General features: G+C 38.8%; 1 protein-coding gene across 1 annotated transcript in view; it reads left to right on the forward strand.

The window, feature by feature from the left end:
- The first annotated feature begins 1,346 nt into the window (after window positions 1-1,346).
- The window catches only part of mapkapk2a (MAPK activated protein kinase 2a), a 70,356-nt gene continuing 49,575 nt past the window's right edge, over window positions 1,347-22,127 (forward strand). The window contains exon 1 of the mRNA XM_062986837.1: window positions 1,347-2,014. Coding sequence (XP_062842907.1) covers window positions 1,769-2,014 — 246 coding nt within the window. The 5' untranslated portion in view covers window positions 1,347-1,768. The remainder of the gene's footprint in view (window positions 2,015-22,127) is intronic.

The raw sequence follows: 22,127 nt of genomic DNA on the forward strand, positions 1-22,127 counted from the left end.
CCTCTCTGCGTAGGCGCCATTAATCAGCCAGCAGAAGTCGTAATTGCACCAGTCATGAGAGAGAGACCCCATCCGACATAATCCCGCCCATGTCTGAACAACAGGCCAATTGTCGTTCATGTGGCCGCTCAGCCTTAGCCAGCAGGCAGAGCTGAGATTCGATACGATGTATTCGAGATCCCAACTCTGGTTCCAGCGTGTGTTTTTACCGCTGCGCCACCTGAGCTGCCTTTTTTGTTTTAAAAAATCGGGAAAAAAACGTAGCGTGAACCCAGTATCGCGAATCGTATCGCATTGTTGGTAGAGTGTATCGTTACATCCCTAATGTTACCATATTTACCCATCTAATCAAATCTAATTAGCGTGTAATTGCCCCACAGCAAACTGGTCTCTTGTGAAGGCATCCTGGCATCCTATACCAGGGTAAAGAGGTTAGCAAAAACGTAATAATAACGTATAAATAAATTAAAGCAATAAGCCACGAGAGGCCGTGCGTTACTGCGATCTTATCACGGGGAAGGTTGTTTTAGGCACTCCGCTTTGCATCGTGCCTAAAACGTCCTTCCCCGTGATAAAATCATAGCAGTAACGCACGGTCTCGAGTGGCTTATTGCTTTTATAAAACGGCGGTCAACATAAAATATAATAAAATACAATGTTCAATTTATAAATGTTTTTATTTACAAAAACACTTACAAAAAGCATTCTTCCGCGACCCCAGGTAGTGCGTTAACAGTGTTGCTAGGCAACATGAGGGCGAACATAACATTAACTTTTTCTTTTCAGTGGCGTATTAATATGGAATAATGTGAGGTGGTCATAGGTGTGCGTTTATCTGGGATTTTACAACGGCTTCGAACGCGGCTCAGCCAATCAGATTTTAGGACCGGAACTATCCGTTTTATAAAATATAAATTCGCCCTCATGTTGCCTAGCAACACTGTTAATCGAACTATTTTGCGTCGCGGAAGAATGCTTTATTGTAAGTTTATACACAATAAATACATTTATGAATTAAACATTGTTGTATTTATTATATTTTATGTTGACCGCCGTTTTATAGAAGCAATAAGCCACTCGAGACCGTGCATTACTGTTATGATTTTAGCACGGGGAAAGAAGTTTTAGGCACTCCGTGCTAAAATCACAGTAATGCACGGCCTCTCGTGGCTTATTGCTTTAAATTAAAAGTGGAATGTATTTACTCTTGCCTGTATTACGTAATAACAGACAGCTTGAGGCTCGAGCGGCTTTTCCTTTAAGTGCCCGTGCGTTCTGGCCGTATGACGTCACCAAACTCTCTAGAGGGAGAGCAGCGAGTCGCGAGACACTAGCCTCAAGTAACGGAGGGGGAGACTTAGCATTCTCTATTGTCGTCTTTTAACAATAATACCGATTTTAAAACAGTTTTATTAGTGTTAAAATTACGTAACAACAACGTTCAACGTTTAATTTATTACAATTAACCGGTCTGAAGTGTTTTCCTTGTGTGCGAATTGGCGAATTTTTGAAATGGATATTAGCTGGCCAGCTAGCTGATAAACCACCTAGCTTTAAAGCTAGCACCAAACTTGGGAAACTAGCCGAAACTCTGGTTTTGTTTTATTTTATTTGAAATTTTCGGACTGTTACGTTAATTATCTTAATATCGGTTAATTAATATTTGTTTTTACAATTTTTGGTACAACCAATACCGAAGTAGTTACTCTGTCCTCGGAAAACAGAGGGAAAGGAGCCGCGGTCTTTTCGCCTCCTCCTCTGGTTTACCATGCTGCCGAGTTCGCAGAATCAGCTGGAGTTGTCTAACCAGCAGCAACAACAACAACAACAACAACAGCTAAATTTACAACAAAACCCAATTCAGTTTCCACAATTTCACAGCAAACCACTTCAGATCAAGAAAAATGCCATAACGGACGACTATCAGGTCACCAACCAGGTTCTCGGTTTGGGCATTAATGGGAAGGTGTTGGTATTGTGGAAGAAGAAGTCCGGGGTGAAATATGCTCTCAAGGTAAGATGGTTGTTAAAACTGGCATATTCTTTTAAACGAATGTGTGTTCAGTGATTTCGCAAACACAGTTTTGTTGTTACTTTGATCTGCCACAGTCGATACACTTCAGTGACTTGTCGATTTTATTGTTTCACTTAATCACTTGTCCTCACTAGCTTGTGTCGCTCTTAATGTCATTGAAACGTAAGGGCCAGTTAAAGCATTAAAATGAAATGAATTGATCTGCAAGATTCAGATGGAATTAAATTACACTTAATCAACTGTTAAACTATTACTACCCAATCCGCATAATATACATATATGATGGACCAGTATAAATAAGTAGTAGAGTTTTTCGTTTATGCTGACTATATATATATATACACACATACACCTACACCGTCTATTTGATCAGCTCCACTTACCATATAGAAGCACTTTGTAGTTCTACAATGACCCCCCACAGGACCACTACAGAGTAGGTATTATTTAGGTGGTGGATTATTCTCAGCACTGCAGTGACACTGACATGGTGGTGGTGTGTTAGTGTGTGTTGTGCTGGTATGAGTGGATCAGACACAGCAGCGCTGCTGAAGTTTTTAAACACCGTGTCCACTCACTTTCTACTCTATTAGACACTCCTACCTAGTTGGGCCACCTTGTAGATGTGAAGTCAGAGACGATCGCTCATCTATCGCTGCTGTTTGAGTTGGTCATCTTCTAGACCTTCACAGGACGCACATGGGCCGCTGTTGGCTGGATATTTTTTGTTGGTGGACTATTCTCAGTCTAGCAGTGAAAGTGAGGTGTTTTAAAACTCCATCAGCATTACTGTGTCTTATCCACTCATACCAGCACAACACACACTAACACCATGTCCATCACCATGTCAGTGTCACTGCAGTGCTGAGAATGACCCACCACCCAAATAATACTTACTCTGTAGTGGTCCTGGGAGAGTCCTGACCATTGAAGAACAGCATGAGAGGGGGTTAACAAAGCATGCAGAGAAACAGATGGACTAGAGTCAGTAATTGTAGAACTACAAAGTGCTTCTATATGGTAAGTAAAGCTGGTGAAATGGACAGTGAGTGTAGAAGCAAGGAGGTGGTTTTAATGTTATGGCTGATCGGTGTATATATAGGAAGTGCACTCCAGACTTCCTATAAAAGCTCAATGATGTTTAGGTCTTGTGATTGGGGATTTATGGACTGCTGTACTTTCTCAGTCCTTGTTATTATGCATGTCACTTTGTCCAGATAGACTGTAAAACAGGATCTTTTTCCAAAGCAGCTGATACAGCTGAAACTCTAGAAGGCAGTTATTAGAAAGGGAGTCCACATATTTTTTGCCGTATTTTCTATTTCTGTCTTGTCTTGAATTATTTACACAGAATGAATCATGCCTTTCTCCAGCTTTGATTAGGGGTTGCCACAGTGGATCATTCGTTCACATATTTGATTAGGAAGTTTTTACACCTGATGCCCTTCTTGATGCAACCATCCTATTTATCCAGGCAGAATTGTTTACACTATAAACATGTTTTAATAATATCCAGTCTACAACCATATTTACAGTTTAGGACAACTTTTTTTTTAACATGCTTGTGCTATTGGACAAGGTTAACTGAGCCACCCTAGGATGGCTTTCACATGAAGAGCGTTTTGTGCTTAGTTTACCTCGAGGCTGGGTGCATATTGCAGCTTCCCGCAGCATTTGCATGATAACAGGCAAAACGCTATCTGCTATCTGTGCCATTAATTGTCAGGCTTAAAAACAGCATGCAGTATTGACTGACAATTGCAGTTTATTTACATGTAGTTTTGTATGAAATGCACTGGAGTTTAAAACAAGAACTGTGTGTCGTTAATCTGAGGGCAAATGAAATCATATTTAAGAACTACAAAGCCAGTGATGCCTGGGTGAGGAAACTTGCTATTTAAAATGCTAAACTGGTCTTTCTATTTTACAGTTAATTAGTTGCCATGCTGTGTTTTTTCTCACAGTGTCATGCTAGATTTTGTTTTGTTTATTATTACAATAACATTTTTTAGTTATGACTTTGATGTTTTAATGTGTGGGTGGTGATCATTCATTCAATTATGGTTTATGCAGACTTTATGCATGTTCTTCTCAGTGTCTGTATGGGTTTGCTCCTGGTACTTTGGTTTCTTCCCATTTTTGCAAAACATGTCTAAGTAAATTGGCTGCTCAAGCTTTTGGGTGTGAGAAATTGTTAAGTATTTATTAGATTTGGCTTGTGAAAAAGAAATGTGTTCGACTGAGTAAGCCAGATCCACTTCGTTATGCGAGTAAAAAGTAAATGTTATTGCTGGAACTCTGACAAAATGAAATATTTGACTCCTCAGCACATGCGGTACATGTGTAAGAATTAGTAGTAAGTAGTAGTAAGTGCTGCAAGCATTTTTGCATCATCAACAATAGGAAAATCTGTTTCTTTCTTTTAGTTTTTTTTCTTTCTTTTTGTTTTGCTTATTATTACAATGACATTTTTTAATCATGACTTGGATGCTTGCATGTGTGGGTGGTGTTGTATAGAAATGTTAGACAATAGGATATGCAGTATTATTTAATTTATTTGTCCTAAAGGTCAAAGCACTTGAACTTTTGCCTCCTCCTACTTTTTGACACCGTGTAAAAAGGTGGAGGCGTTCTTTCAGGTGGTGTTGGCAGCCAGCTAAGGATTTATCATTAGTCAAACTTAAAGCGCAGGCTGTGAATTGTTTTAAAGACTACTGAACTGTTGTCTAATTGATTTTCTCTTCGGTTCTTATCAGTTAAAGATGCTAGGCTATTTAATCTGTCATTGCATAATTAGTTATTTAGTTGAAAGACTCATCTTTAATTAGAATGCTTTTGGGAGATGCCGTTAAAGAGAAGATCTATAGCTTTAACAAGGACAGTGATGTCAGTGTCCTGTCAGTGTTTGTCAGCATTGAGGTCTGTGGTCTCCAGTGTCAGATCTGGCAGCACACCACATTTATCACCTTCTTTTGGCCTGGCTCTTTTTAGCGACATAGAAAGTTTGTTAGCACCATTGGCATGCATAATTATGGTACACCGTTTGTTTTATGTATGTTTTTTTATGCTTTTTTATTTTCAGCTCAAAGTGCAGTCACTTTTTACAATTCTAATGTGACAGAATAAAATACATCTATAAAACTGTACTTAATACAGTTAGGAAAACAATTACTAGCACAATAAAACATTACTGTAATTTGTTAATCTTGTAATGTTGCATTTGTAATTTGCAGTGGTGAGTAAAGGAAAACTTAAGTACAGTTATTATTTTAGTAAATACCATTTTAGAAATTACCTAAGTAAAAGGAAGTATTTAGATTTAAAATTGTGTATTTAAATGTTAAATTTTAAGCATTTTTGTTTTCTATTTGCTAATGTTAAACATTTATTTTTAAAATAAGTTTTAAGAGTAACTATGATTTTTTTTTTTTTTTTTTTTCTGTTACTTTTAGTACATATTTTCTCCACTGTTATTGGCACCCCTGCTAAAGGTTGAGTGATCGCTTAGTGATTAAGGTACTGGACTAGAGATCAGAAGGTTGCTGCTTTAATTGTCACTGCTTGGCCCATGAGCAAGACCCTTAACTCTCAGTTGCTCATACTATGTTTATTGACGTTTAGATTGACCGTCAATTGTGGCTATTAAAATTGCTTTTTGTTTGAAAACACCAATAAATAAAATTAGTGCAGTAATAAAAATTTTTGTTCAACTGTCACACTGTCACAAACTTGCCTGTACTTGGACCCTGGAGTTCACTAAACTCTCAAAGGAGTTTTGTAGCTTATTGGCTACAAACCTGCTATCCCTAGGTGGGGTGGTTTGGGTCTTTCTGTGTGGAGTTTGCATGTTCTCCCTGTGTCTGTGTGGGTTTCCTCCGGGAGCTCCTGTTTCCTCCCACAGTCCAAAAAAACATGCAAGTGAGGTGAATTGGAGATACAAAATTGTCCGTGACTGTTTGATATTATACTTGTAAACTGATGAATCTTGTGTAACTACCGTTTTTGTCATGAATGTAACCAAAGTGTGTAAAACATGACGTTAAATGTCTAATAAAACAAACAAAACAAACAATATTGGCTACAAAGTTGAGTTCAGTGTAAAAAGCAAAAATGCCTGCTGTTCAGCATGGTGAAAAGTCTGTGATGATGTGGGGATGTTTTCCCCAAAGGTCATGGGAACCTCCTTAGGTTACATGGCATCATGGCCTCCATGAAAGATCAGGATATTAATAAATCAAAATCTGTCTGCCTCTGCCAAGAAACTAGAAATGTGACGACATGGTATCTTTCAGTAGGACGATAATCCAAAGCATACAGTCATGGCCAAAAATAATGACACCCCCTCAGTTCTTTTAGAAAATGCACAACTTCATTTATTTTATTTGCCTTGATACACTAAAAGCTGAGAACGTTTAATCTTATATCATTTCACTTAGAACTCCAGAAATAAACTGGACAAAATTATTGGCACCTGGTTAACATTGTCAGGAATAATTGGATACTCTGTGTCTTGTGACTCTCTTAATTTGTAATTAAACTCACCAGTGGCAAGTATCAGCTGCTGGCAATATAGAAATCACACTTGCATATAGTTTAAATGGAGGAAATCTTTGCCTGTATGTATTAACACTAAGCATGGAGAAAAGACAGATGAGCAAAAAAAATTGATGATTTGAGAACTAGGGCTGGGCGATAGGGCTGTCGTGCTAACCACAATTTTGAAATACCGCGGTATAGATCAGCCAACCGCAGGGCAAGCCAAGCAACCGCAACACTGCGATGTTCACGTTTTTCTTTCTTTTTTTTTTTTTTTTTTGCAAAGTCCATCTTGTTTTACGCTTACATTCGGGCGTAATAAATGTAAAATAAGTTCATAATGAAAATTAGCTAAGAGCGTCATTTTCCCGCCACATGTTCGCATCCGTTGCTGCTGAGTGTCAGAGTTTGTGTTTTAAAATGGAAACAATGGCAACATTAATTATAGGCAAGTTTATTAATGATCACATTGAGTTCACACACAATAAAATACTTGTAATTTAGACTATATTCAAACAGCCTTGGCGTACTAAAGCACTTAATGATGGTTAATATGGCATTGCAGCCTGCAAATATTCTCTTGCTGGCTTGCTGGAATGATTTAAATGTATTTTTTCATTGAATAAAAATGTATTGAAACGAATAAATAACTAAATAAATCAGATCCTCTCTGGAACCACATCAGGTGAACATGTTGGTTTTTCTAGCGCGCATGATAACGCAGGTTTAAGGTCTTACAGACTTTATTCTTTATTCTATTTTTTTATCATATTTTGATTAGATGTGCATTTAAAATATTTAGCCTAAACACTTTTTTTTGTTTCACAGTGTATTTATTAAATCTAAATTTAAACCTTTTTTTAATAGAGAAAAGACGCGCATCCCTGCTCTGTTCTGTATTTAACAATAAACACGCATTTGATTTGTCTTAAAGCTGTCTCATCTTTGTCATTATAAAGCAATAATATACCGAATCATAGCCTAACAATAAAGCTTGTTTATATAGCTCTAAACAAAAAAAAATTGGCGATATTACCGCACACCACGGTGTTGAGCCACGCTGAATACCGCAAGGGGAAATTCTTTCACCGCGACAGCCCTATTGGGCGATTTTCACGATTAATTTGGTTAATTCGAATGAATGTTTTTACCCGATGTTAGAAATGTGACAATCGCGATTGTTTACATACTTTATATTTTAATTAAAATACTAACATTTCACGAGGCAGAAACTGACCAGACGCTCGCGGAATATAAATCAAGGAAAGTTTAATATTAAAAGGGCAAAATCAGTGTACAAAATCAGGTAGAGTCCAAAACCAGAGCATAAACAGACCGGCAGCGAAAACCAAATCAGCAAAAACAGTAAACGGAAGACAACAAGGATCATACACGGTAATGGTTACACGGTAATGGTTAGATTCAGAAATAAGGCATGCAAACACGATCGGCAAAACTTCACAATGAGACACACAAACAGAAGAGTTTAAATAAGATTCATGTAATTGAACACAGCTGAACTGAATCAAAACTCCGAATTGAATTAAAACCCTGAGCGCGTTCAGGATGACCGGGGACATGTGATAGTCACGTGACTATATAGTCCGTGGGAACATGGGAATTGTAGTCCATATAGTTAGAAGCAGAATGTGCCCCCTCCATCCACCCCCCAGTCACAAGAGGACAAAATCAAAGCTGAGCTGACTGCTTACTTGATGTCCCTAGTGAAGATACTGATACAGACTCACTTATATGGTGGAAACAGTAAACAGGCTCGTGTTCTTTTTAAGAAAGCTGTAAAGATCTTTTTGTGGTTTTGCACTTTTCTTAATGTAAGGAGGTTTTGCTGCACATTATTTAAAGTGAGTTGTTTTTAAGCTAATCTTAAAAAGGATATAGCTAATTAAGATGTCTATTTTGTTGTAATTATTATGAATTATTGTTATTGTTATAAAGTTTGAGTTCCTTAAAAGGATAATTAAAGGTGGTGCTGTTACTATTTTTGCACTTCTGCAGTCTTTTAAATTAAAATGCAAAAAAAAAATATTTTTTTATTTTGCAATATCGCCCAGCCCTAGTGAGAACCAAACATCTCAAGGTTGAGTCCATCTCCAGTTAACTTAATTCAATGTGTGCAAGGTCAGTAAGATGTTTTACAGGCCCTGGCACAGTAACTGTCCTGGACAAAAATTGCAATAAATGCAAGGTATCATGAAATATAAAGACTACCAAAGAATTTTGAAGTGCAGTGTAGTGCCCCAGTGTCAGAAAGCTGGGTGTCCCTCAGTAGGACAGTGACCCAAAACATACTTCAAAAAGCACCTAGCATTGCACCTCATGTAAGGCCAATAGTTCTTTGTTGCAGAGTTGTTGTTGGCAGTTACAGAAACGTACTTATTGCAGGATTGTGGTTCAGTTTTTCCCAAAGTTTATGGCTTTGTTAAGGCTGTCAGGGCCTTGCAGATTGGCGGAGACCTTCAAGCACTTCCTAATTGAGATATTTTGTGTTAAAGCTACATTTAAAAAAAGCCTCCTATTTTTGTTTATTTACTGTCACTTACATCACTTGTTGACGCATGTAATTAAATCTTTGTTAATTAATTTTACTAGCCACCCTTTCCCCTTATTTTCCTCATACAGTGCTGTGAAAAAGTATTTGCATATTTCTTCTGTTTTTGCATCTGTCACACTAGTATGTTTTGGATCATCAACCAAAGATTATCCAAGTAATTAACCAAATTCAGTTGGCTTTGGTTTCACTAGACACACCCAGGCATGATTACTGCCAGACCTGTCAAATCTAAGCATCACAAATAAAACCTGTATAGCAATGTGAAACAAGCTAGACAACGTAGCACACAATGGCTCTAAAGAGATTCAAATACAGATGTAAAACAAAGTAATTGATATCTACCAGTCTGAAAAGGGTTACAAAAACATTGCCAAGGCTCTGGCACCTCACAGCAAGAAGATCCTGGATTCGATCCCCAGGTGGGGTGGTCCGGGTCCTTTCTGTGTGGAGTTTGCATGTTCTTCATGTGTCTGTGTGGGTTTCCTCCAGGTGCTTCGGTTTCCTCCCACAGTCCAAAGACATGTAAGTGAGGTGAACTGGAGATAATAAATCGTCCAAGACGGTGTTCGATATAACCTTGTGAACTGATGAACCTTGTGTAATGAGTAACTACCGTTCCTGTCATGAATGTAACCAAAGTGTAAAACATGTTAAAATCCTAATAAACAAACAAACATTTGCATATTGTGTTTTTGCATCTGTCACACCTGTATGTTTTGGATCATCAACCAAAGATTATACAAGTAAAAACTAATGTTTTTTTTTCAATGATGATTCCCCCTTAGCTACTAAATGAACCAAATTTAGTTGACTTTGGTTTCACTAGCCACACCCAGGCATGATTAGTGCCAGACCTGTCAAATCTAAACATCACAAATAAAACCTGTATGGCAGTGTGAAACAGGCTAGAGAGATTCGAATACAGATGCAAAACAAAGTAATTGATATCTACCAGTCTGAAAAGGGTTACAAAAACATTTCCAAGGCTTTGGCACCTCACTGAACCATGGTGACAGCCATAATCCATAAATGTAGAAAACTTGGAACAGTGGTGAACCTTTCCAGGAGTGACCTGCCTACCATAATTTTACCAAGAACACAATGACCACAGATGTATGGCTTTTTCTCTGTGGAACGTAGTTTAGGTTGCATTTATTGAAGCAGCGGCAAATTGTTTTTTAAATACTTCATAGCCCATCTGTCTTAATTATCACAGTAGCATGACTAGTTTCCATGCAGTGTCAGCCAAGGACTCAAGGGTTGTGCACATTTAATATCTTGCCTTTAAAGATTTCTTCAGATTCCCTAAATCTTTAAAATGTTATGTACATTATGTGGTGAGGGGCAGTATGGTGGCTAAGTGGGTAGCACGGTCACCTCACAGCAAGAAGATCCTGGGTTCGATCCCCAGGTGGGGCGGTCCGGGTCCTTTCTGTGTGGAGTTTGCATGTTCTCCCCGTGTCTGTGTGGGTTTCCTCCGGGTTCTTCGGTTTCCTCCCACAGTCCAAAGACACATAAGTGAGGTGAACTGGAGATAATAAATCGTCCACGACTGTGTTCGATATAACCTTGTGAACTGATGAACCTTGTGTAATAAGTAACTACCGTTCCTGTCATGAATGTAACCAAAGTGTAAAACATGACGTTAAAATCCTAATAAACAAACAAACATTATGTGGTGAAATACCTATATTATTTGCAATCTTTTGTTGACATTTGTGTGGGTTTGATGTATTGTTGGCTTGTTATTTTAACCACCGAGCTGCCATAGTCTTCTTTAATATTGTACAGCATTTAGTTCACTTTTAAATGTTTGAGATGTTATTAATTTCAGTTCATTTTAAACGCTAAATGCTGTCAAATAAATTTGGAGTATAGGGTCCAGGGAGAAATGATCATATGTCATGCCAGCATTTGTGTATTAAAAAACAACTCGCAGAAACTCACTTGAATGCGTGTGTTTATAACTGTATGACACTTCTCCCCAGATAAACACATCACATTTAAATAAAGGTTAACATTAAAATATGGCAGTGACCAGTTTACAATTTTTGTGGTGATGGTTGGCTTTAAGCAGGTGGCTGTTTGTATATATGCTTTCCACTCACAGGCTGATGGAACATTTCCTGGGTAATTGCGTCTTCCAGAGAGACTTAATAACCTAAACCTGTGCACATGTTGCACCTTGTTTAGACTTGTTATGGCAGTTAAAAAACACATAAAAGCTTTTTAAGAAAACATTTGACTAAAATTGTGCCAAAGAAAAGAGGAGAAGTTTTTAACCCCCTGGTTTAGAAAATCTGCTTGTTTGGTATCCATTTTTACAAACATTGTAAAGGATTATTGTAAAGTTTTTACAGATGTTTTAGGGCCATGAAGGTACACCAGTCGTCATTCATAGTTTTTCAAGTTTTCTTAACAAATCTATACAGTGTAGCCATCTCTCACCTTTGTGGCTGAAAATGAATAGTGGGGGGCATGGTGGTTCAGTGGGTAGCACTGTCACCTCACAGCAAGAAGATCCTAGTTTGATCCCCAGTTGGGGCGTTCCGGGTCCTTTCTGTGTGGAGTTTGCATGTTCTCCCCATGTTTGCATGGGTTTCCTCCCACAGTCCAAAGACATGCAGTCAGGTGAATTGGAGATTAAACTTGTGAGCTGATAAATCTTGTGTAATGAGACCGTTACTGTCATGAATGTAACCAAAGTGTAAAACATGACGTTAAAATGTAATAAATGAATAAAATGAATAGTATGAGTTAACATCTGATCAAACATCAGCCCCCTCAGCTAATTATCTTTCGGTTCCAAAATCAACCCAGGAAGTATAAAAAAAACAAATTATGTATTAAAAGGTGTTTAATTTAAAGACACACTTGACTTGCACTAATTTGACACACTTTATTGTACTAAATGCAGGCTGTCGCAGCCAGTGCCTTATGCCAGAATAAACTGTTTATGAGAGCTGTGTAATTCATTGTACATTTGCAATTTTAAACATTTTAGAAGCACACTGTAAGGAAAAGAAAAATAAGGTGCGATTAACTTGATCAGAGAGAGTCATTGTGTGCTCCTAGATGAGCTGTTTTTCCCGTCAGTGTAAGATGATGATTGTGAATCCACTTAAGTTCACTTACCAGTAGCCAGAAGGAGAACTTGGTCCCTTGAGCATTTTTGATGCATTGCCTAAGATGCAGTTTATTATCAATTACTTTAAATAAGAGGGCCATGATATTTGAATTATTTTTGGCCAATATACCAATTTACCATTGGGTTATTAAATAATAGATTTTAGAAATGTATTGTTCATGTTAATAAATTGACTGCTCTAGTATTGGCTTCTGTGCTGATCTCCAGTTAAATGATTGAAAATGTGTAACTGAGCCACTTAATAGCCAGACAATGTCTAGATTTCATTTGAGCTAATATGTGAGTATGTGAGCTAATATTAGCTCCAAGTAGTATGTTTCCTAACCAAATTATACAGTGAAAAGCTGTCATTGTTTTAGAGATAAAACATATCAGAGTATATCAACAACTCACTTATGCTTTATTTATTAATAAGCAGTATTATGTAGTGAACATGGCAAAATTGTAAAATCATGAAAATAATAAACTTTGAGCAGGGCGTCTTCATTTCAAAACCCAATATTGAAAATCAGAAAAACGGAAATAAACAGACAAGCGCATGCACGCGCTGACATGCACAGATTTATTCATATATAGAGTGTAAATCAGGAACAAGTGTTGAAACAGTAATAATAACATAATGACACGTCTCCTGTTGTTCTGACTCTTGTGTTTGTATATTTGACGTACATATATTTGCTCTATCTGCAAAAAACAAACATTATGGGGAGTGATTTTTGTACTGGATGTTGTATGTGGTCGAGTTAGTTTATACTGGATGATCGCCCGACGTCCGACACGTCATTTATTTATCTTGTATTATAGTATTTCTTGTTCTCGGCCAATAAACATCCAAAAATTAACAAATAAAGCTGTTAAATAATAATAAAGTGCATGAAGCAGAACGCTGATTAAAATGCATTAAATGTTGTAATACTTACACAGTGACATGTACAATTAGTTATACCTGTATTACAGAATTAAGTTCTATACGGTAAAAGAAAATATTAATGTAAATGTTAATGTTGTGGCGACGGTGATGTAAAATAATGTATAAAGTCCAAACATTTGAGTGGGGGGTTTAACAAGAACGCTACTTTTAATGTCACACAAGCTCAGTGCAAAACAACAGAAGAACATAAGCACAGCCGGAAACGATCAATTCTGATATCTTCCCTACACACTCGCTCCCTGTGCCCTATAGTGCACTTAACATTCTTAAAGGGCCAGACAATATATTTGTAATTCACATTACACGACAGGTGATACATTAGAAAACAACATTATTTTTCCTAGAATAGCTCTTTGTTTTTTTTTTTAATAATAATAAAAAAAAAAAGTTCTTGTGTGAAGCTTTCCCAGCATGAATGTTAATAAAAGTGCCTGTATAAAATTTGGAACATTTAGCTTTGTCTCAGAAGTGTCTTTTTGTTATTACCTTATGGGATGAAAAAATATCGAGATATATATCGTATATCGCCGTTCAGCTAAAAATATCGAGAAATTATTTTTGATCGCCCAGCCCTACGTTACACACAGGTAAGCATATGAGTTTAACGTGCGCAATTAGACTCCATACTGCACAAAACGGCTTTGCCGTTTGTGATTGTATTGCAGGAAAATTTTTTTGTAATTTAATTTTCATCAATGCAAAGTGCTCTGAATCAGATTAAAATCTCTGAATGCGGCTGTACGTAGAGAGGTTGTGTTTCAAAATGGCACTCTTTAGGTGCCTAATAAGAGGCTAATGCCAAATTTACACTACATGACTTTCGGCGCTGTCAGATCGCTGTACATTTCACACTACACAACTGGGTCTCTTGCAATCAGGAGTTTTTTAAGTCATTGTGGTTTTCACACTACCCACTGATCTACGATAGAGGGTCACACAATACATGATCTAACACCGGGAGGAATCGCAGGCGAGTCTATCTGGTCTCCCAAACTACACTCGAGAAGTGACGACAGGTTTAATGATAACCTGTTCAAAAAGGCACGTCAACAAGAAGCGAGTGATCAGAGTTGTTTGTGCGCTGATGTGCAGCGTAAACGCAAAGAGCAAAAATAACCATGCTACGTGACCAGCATGGTTAGTCTGTTCTGTAGTGAGTTGCAGGTTAATAAATATTTTTTGCAATGCAGTGTGGGTATTTATGCTAAGATCACATAAACTGTAAAGCTTGTGTGTGTGCCGATGTATTCTGATAGAATCTATATTATTCCCCTGTCCCATGTTTTTACACTCCTCCCCCGGGTTTCCCCTCATCCCGTATCTTGCATTCTCATTGGCTGTAGTTCCACATAGCACCCGCTGCCACTCGCAACCTGCTTTTCATACTACAGGATTTAGCTCACACGTAGCAATTGAGAGACGAGTTTCGATCCCCGAGCAAACGCCGAGTTGCTTCCGAGCCGGAACATCTAGCGGTGACCTGTCGGCGAGCGAGAATCAGGGCAAAAATTGCTAGGAATTAGAAACACTACTTTGCCATATCACTTCCATATCACAATTAAACATCTGCTCACCGAATGCCCTAGATACTTACAAGAAAGACACTAGTTATCCCTATCGAAAACAGTGGGGGAATCTTAAGTCAAAACAAAGCAGGAGCAGTACCTGGACTCCTTGGAATCATGAAACTATCAGAATCTGCCACAACAAAAGAACCTCAGTAAACAATGACCTGATGCATTGCACACAAAGTGATAACCTTTCCTGCCACAAAAGAGCCAAGAGGTAAATATGAAAAACCAAACCTAACCTTTGTTCTTTGGTTATCAGTTAACTTTTCATCTGATTTATTAAACATTAACATCCTTAGTACTACATCCAGTCTTTTTTTAAGGGAAGCATCAGCCTCCGGCTTGAGCTGTGATTATTTTTTGTTTAAATCTAAATGAACAGAGGATTAAGCAGCCTTGTGGCATCTGCTTGACAGCAATGTGTGTCTTTCGGTGGGCATCTGTCATTTATCCACATTAAAAGCAATGCGCTGGTGCTTAGCTTTGATCTGCAGCTTTGTTAATTCATGACCTCTAACCAAGATTTCCACCACAAAACCCCCTTTTCAGTGATCTTGGGTTATGTATCTTCTTTTGATGAGTCTTTAAAATACAGCATCTTCATATTTTCTAAATCAGCCGATCTGTGGCTCATCTGAATGACTAAACCGTGTCCAGGAATTAAGCCCTGTAGAAATACGTGTAGCTGATATGATCTGTATGAGTTGTGTGATCAGTCCACACATTACTAACAGATAATGGCCATTAACTGTTTGTCTGCAGTCTTGGAGTAGTGCTCAGAAGGTCCCTAGTTCAAGCCCCACCACAGCCAAGTTGTCATTGTTGGGCACCTGAGCAAGATTTTTATCCCTTAGTTCGGTGTCCAAATGTATGGTTTAGTGCAAAATAAACTTGTTAAGCAAAAATAGGGATACGATGACTGAGGCATGATGCAAAATCCAAATGCACTGAGGAGAGTTAAGGCTGAGATATAAACCACCAGTTTAAACCCTGTACATGTCATCTTTGTTGCTTATTGGTTGACTGAACTATATTAACATTACTACTATTTACAAAGGGTTGTAGCAGGCAGGGTATCCGCGGATCCTTAAAAAGTCTTAAATTCGTTTATCTTAAAAAAAGGCCTTAATTTGTCTTAAAAAGTCTTAAATTCATCTGCTACTGGTCTTAAAAATGCCACAGACTGTAAATATAATTTTGGTTTTATTTTCGCAGATTGTATCTCGTAATTTCCAGATTTCGTATGCAAATTGTTTAACTGCGCCTGTGTGTAAGAGTGATGCGAAATTCGGCTCTTTTTGGTGAGCCGTTTGGCTCAGCTCACCGAGAAGAGTCGACTCTTTCTGCTCCTAAACGGCTCTTCAGTGTTAGCACTTCTGCCTGTGGAGTGGTTGCCCGAGCCGTGGAGCAGATCACCCGAACATTCTGCCTTGTGTTAAGTTACAAAAGGAAATAAAGAAAGTAACGGCTCTTGGACGGGAGTCGGCTCCCATTGTTCACGTAAAAAATAGTTGGCTCAAAGAGCTCGTTCGCGACCGACAGCTAGTGTGTGAGTGCGATCTGCCAGTGTGTTTTCATGTGTGACCCGTCCGAAGAGACAGTGGGTGTAATAAGTCGTTCGCGAACGATCCGATTCTATTGAACGGCTCTTTAAAATGAACGAAAGGAACGGAGTCGCGCCTCATGACACATCATGAGGAGCCGTTAGGTGTATTTTTTTGGTTTTGCGCAGTTCTTATCGACTGTAATCCACCCATTCAGCTTCACATCAGTAGAGGGAATTAATAATTATAATTATAATCAGTTATAATGAGAGTCATAATAAAGAGCCAGCGAGAGACACGTGTGCGCGCACACACACACACACACAGCCGTAACAGAGCTACAGATAGAACATTCACAAAATAAGCAGTGCTCTTAATATAATGACAAATAATTAAGAAATAAACTTGGTTAAATATGCTAACATGTAACAGGACAGATTATTCCCGAGCTTAGAAATCGAGTGAAGTCAGAGAACGTGTTTTTTTTAATGCAAACTTGCCCTAAATGCTGCAATTTAATTATTTTTGTGTTTGTAATTGGGTTTTTTTAAGCCTGAAATGTAAGCCCAGTTTGGCTACAAGTTAAACAGCAGAGCGTTCGAGACTTTTATGCAGTCGCCTCAGCACTTGGCGACCCCGCTCTGTAACTTTACGTGGTCTACCACTTTGGGGCCTGAGTTCCTGTCGTTCCCAATCCCACTTTGTTATACCACTGACAGTTGACTGTGGAATATTTAGTAGTGAGGAAATTTCATGACTGAACTTGTTGCACAGGTGGCATCCTATCACGGTACCACGCTGGAATTCACTGAGCTCCTGAGAGCGACCCATTCTTTCACTAATGTGTGTAAAAGCAGTCTGCATGCCCAGGTTCTTGGTTTTATACACCTGTGGCCATGGAAGTGATTGGAACACCTAAATTCAATCATTTGGATGGGTGAGTAAATACTTTTGGCAATATAGTGTATATATTTGAAAAATTAGAGAAAATTGAGTTTCAGTTTTCAGTGTACAGACAGTTTTGGTTTATACAAAATATAAGTATAAATGGTTTTGGTTCATACAAAACTTCATTTAAGTTTAAATCATTAAATATTGGTTAAACAGAAAATACAGCACTCGCATGCTTACAATAAAGTCTGTAAACATAATGTTGATGTGTGCTTTTTGCTGCTTTGTTACTGCGACAGTGGTCTTAATTTTTGTCTTAGAGTGGTATTAAAAAGTCTTAAAAAGTCTTAAATTTAATTTCCCAATACCTGCAGATACCCTGGCAGGGCTGGGTGATCTTTAAGAATAGCTCACAAACAACGCTCACTTTAAATAATGTGCAAGCATAACGTCCTTACATTAACATTTACCCTGGGTGTGTTCGAAAACTTAGTGAGCTACCTTGCTCTCTTACTGCCTACACAGGCATCTGTCTAAGTAGAGAGTGTTACGATTATTCAAACGTGCTACTTAGACAGAGATTACATTGGGTTTCGCTTATCAAGCTAACACATTTAGCATCATGCCATTCAAACCAATGGGATGAGGTGGCACAACTCACTAGCATGTCAACTAACGTCTCCCTCCTTGTACCGAAAACGGTTAAATTGTCACTGACAAGCCCGAGCTTGCAAATAAACACATTTGTAAACGTTTAATTATTTATTATTTAATGTGAAATTATTTATCTACAGTACATTTATTTACACCTATCGTTGCCCCGCATCGTCCCCCATATTTGTTATTTTTTTGTGAGAAAAGTCGTGCCGCACTGAATGCTGGGATTGCCTTCATCGCTAAGGAAGCATCGGATGCTCTGTCGTTATTCAATGAAAATACTGTTTATTTTAAGATATTTAACTAGTAAGCATTTTAAGGCATCTAGGATTTCAAACCGCCTACTTCTCGGAAGCGCGCATGGGATGACGTAAAATGCTGTCTATGTAGAGAGCTCCCTAGGTTTTCAAACACCCCCCCCCCCCCCCCCCCCCCAGGTATTGCGCACAGACCTATGAGAGGTGGCCTGTGAGAATAGCTTTTGTTGGTATTTTATTCTGGATTGTCACATTTCTAACATTGTGTGAATGTTAATTCGAATTAATCAAATTAATTGTGAAAATCGTCCAGCACTAGGTTGTAGTGCATGAAATGTATTTAGGATGTAACAGGGCTGACATTAATACATTACCGGATACATAGGAAGTCCTGAAAGCTCAATAAATTAACAAGTATGTAATTTCATTCTTAAACTGATAAATATATTTAAAACATTTCAAATCCCAGGTGCATATATTTTTACATGTAGAAACCAGGCATAGGAGTGCAGAATTATTTAGTGCCCTAATACAGGAATGTTAGATATGGTTTTTTTTTTTTTTTTTTTGGCGCCACAAGCCTTATCAGAAGTGAAACTTTCTTTATCCTAGTTATTTCTAGGTGGAGAAAGTCTTGCTAATGCCTGACATTACAGATGTGATACTACAGTATAACCACACACCATTTGAAAGTTGGACTTTTTTTTATAGTATTTGTCTTATACAACATAAATGTCACAGTCACTGGCAGCCTTTGCAAATGACACATTTATATCCACGTCATTGCTCTGTGTTGTGCACTCGTGTTTGTTTGGGACTATTTCTGGTGGGATCACCTAGTGGGATCATTGTCTAGGTTGCTGTTGTCCCTCTGTTTGGAAGGACAACAGTCTAGTCTGCTGGTCTATACGTACAACTTAATCAGTCTTTTCGTTTATCCTTTCTGTAGTCTGTGCTGAGGTGATACAATTTGCACAGGGCTGGTTTCTAATAACTGATGCAATCACTGCTCAGACAGACAAGTATTTGCTCTTTTCTCCTCTGGCAACAATCCAAAAACCAAAACAAACAAGCAAAAATGAGAAGAACCAGAATATGAATGTGGGCGCCCAGGTGGATTCTGAACTCCTCGGTTCGAAACTCGGCGTTGCCACCAGTCGGCTGGGTGCCATCTAGCGGGCATAATTGCCAATGCCTGCAGGGAGGTATGGCCAGACTATGTGGGCGGAGTCTTCAAACGCTGTGTAAGGACCCTGATTGGCAGATAGAGGCGCCTGTGCAGAGTGCATGGGTGGAAAAGGGTTCCATGAAGGGCTGCGCGCGGGTCGTCGGAGGTGTGAGCAGCGATATACCCTCCTCAGCTGTAAAAAATCGGGGATCCCTAGCAGAGGAAGACAAATTGACTATGCTAAATTGGGAGAAAATGGGGAAAAAAAACTCCCCAAAAAATATAATAATAATAATAATAATAAAAAGAATATGAATATACAGGGGTTGGACAAAATAACTGAAACACCTGGTTTTAGACCACAATAATTTATTAGTATGGTGTAGGGCCTCCTTTTGCGGCCAATACAGCGTCAATTCGTCTTGGAAATGACATATACAAGTCCTGCACAGTGGTCAGAGGGATTTTAAGCCATTCTTCTTGCAGGATAGTGGCCAGGTCACTACGTGATGCTGGTGGAGGAAAACGTTTCCTGACTCGCTTCTCCAAAACACCCCAAAGTGGCTCAATAATATTTAGATCTGGTGACTGTGCAGGCCATGGGAGATGTTCAACTTCACTTTCATGTTCATCAAACCAATCTTTCACCAGTCTTGCTGTCTGTATTGGTGCATTGTCATCCTGATACACGGCACCGCCATTGGATGCACATGGTCCTCCAGAATGGTTCGGTAGTCCTTGGCAGTGACGCGCCCATCTAGCACAAGTATTGGGCCAAGGGAATGCCATGATATGGCAGCCCAAACCATCACTGATCCACCCCCATGCTTCACTCTGGGCATGCAACAGTCTGGGTGGTACGCTTCTTTGGGGCTTCTCCACACCGTAACTCTCCCGGATGTGGGGAAAACAGTAAAGGTGGACTCATCAGAGAACAATACATGTTTCACATTGTCCACAGCCCAAGATTTGCGCTCCTTGCACCATTGAAACCGACGTTTGGCATTGGCACGAGTGACCAAAGGTTTGGCTATAGCAGCCCGGCCGTGTATATTGACCCTGTGGAGCTCCCGACGGACAGTTCTGGTGGAAACAGGAGAGTTGAGGTGCACATTTAATTCTGCCGTAATTTGGGCAGCCGTGGTTTTATGTTTTTTGGATACAATCCGGGTTAGCACCCGAACATCCCTTTCAGACAGCTTCCTCTTGCGTCCACAGTTAATCCTGTTGGATGTGGTTTGTCCTTCTTGGTGGTATGCTGACATTACCCTGGATACCGTGGCTCTTGATACATCACAAAGACTTGCTGTCTTGGTCACAGATGCGCCAGCAAGACGTGCACCAACAATTTGTCCTCTTTTGAACTCTGGTATGTCACCCATAATGTTGTGTGCATTGCAATATTTTGAGCAAAACTGTGCTCTTACCCTGCTAATTGAACCTTCACACTCTGCTCTTACTGGTGCAATGTGCAATTAATGAAGATTGGCCACCAGACTGGTCCAATTTAGCCATGAAACCTCCCACACTAAAATGACAGGTGTTTCAGTTATTTTGTCCAACCCCTGTATGTATTCACTTCATGTCCAACTCTGGAATGTCTGGGCTGTAATCCTGAGTAAACTGTTTAATGTATGTGAAATATTTTAAAAGCATGATGTTTCAGAATTAGGGTTTACATTAATTGTTTATATGTTATTGTGTAATGTCTTGTGAAAGGAGCATTTGCTGTGTTCAATGAAAACAAACTTGTATTCGTACCTGAAGGTCAACACGCACACCCACACCCACAGCAAATACAAACACATCAAATGCTGTGCTACATGTGGTTAAATTAGTCTGTATGATTTACACCGCCTTTCCTGCGAAAGTAACGCCTAGTGGAAAGTTCCTATTTTGGGCATTGCTGAGAATCAGCTGTAGGAGCAGATTAGAGAGTAGGTAAACTAGTTCAGAAAACCTTTTTAGCCTAGTTCCAAACTGACACACACAAGCAGCATGTCATAAGGCTAATGTTAAATCAGTGTGATCAAGTTGATTTGTATGTTTAAATTGTTTTTAGCCTTTTTTATTTTAGGAAGCGAATAAAATGTTTTTATACAATGATGAAGCAAAAATGTCAGTTGTTTCAGGAACCAAAAAACTGATTTAATTCCTGTACAAAATTGAGCTAAAATTATACCCTGCCAGTACCAGTCACATTGCACTTAAAAAAATAAAATAAATAGAATGTAATTTTTTTCCAACTAAATTTATTATGACCAGGGATACCAACTGTCGTTAGTCAGTGGTTACGCGACATCCTTATACTGTCCCATCATCAACAAGTCTTTATTGTTTGTAAATAAATATCATCATAATGGGTCTGTCTGAAACCCAGCTGCCTTGTTGCCTACTGCCTACCTAGGCAGCTGCCTAAGTAGAGAGGATTCTAATAATCGACTTATGTGGCAAATTAGTCGGACGCACCTCTTAGTGATTACAGGTGGCACGGTGGCTAAGTGGGTAGCACTGTCGCCTCACAGCTAGAAGGTCCTGGGTTTGATCCCCAGGTCCTTTCTGTGTGGAGTTTGCATGTTCTCCCCGTGTCCACGTGGGTTTCCTCCGGGTGCTCAGGTTTTCTTCCACAGTCCAAAGACGTGCAAGTGAGGTGAATTGGAGACACTAAATTGTCCATGAGTGTGTTTGATATAACCTTGTGAACTGATGAACCTTGTGTAATGAGTAACTACCGTTCCTGTCATGAATGTAACCAAAGTGTAAAACATGACGTTAAAATCCTAATAAACAAACAAACAGTTTTCAGGAACCAAAAAA

Source organism: Trichomycterus rosablanca, chromosome 24, assembly GCF_030014385.1.
Source record: "Trichomycterus rosablanca isolate fTriRos1 chromosome 24, fTriRos1.hap1, whole genome shotgun sequence".
Taxonomy (NCBI): Eukaryota; Metazoa; Chordata; class Actinopteri; order Siluriformes; family Trichomycteridae; genus Trichomycterus; species Trichomycterus rosablanca.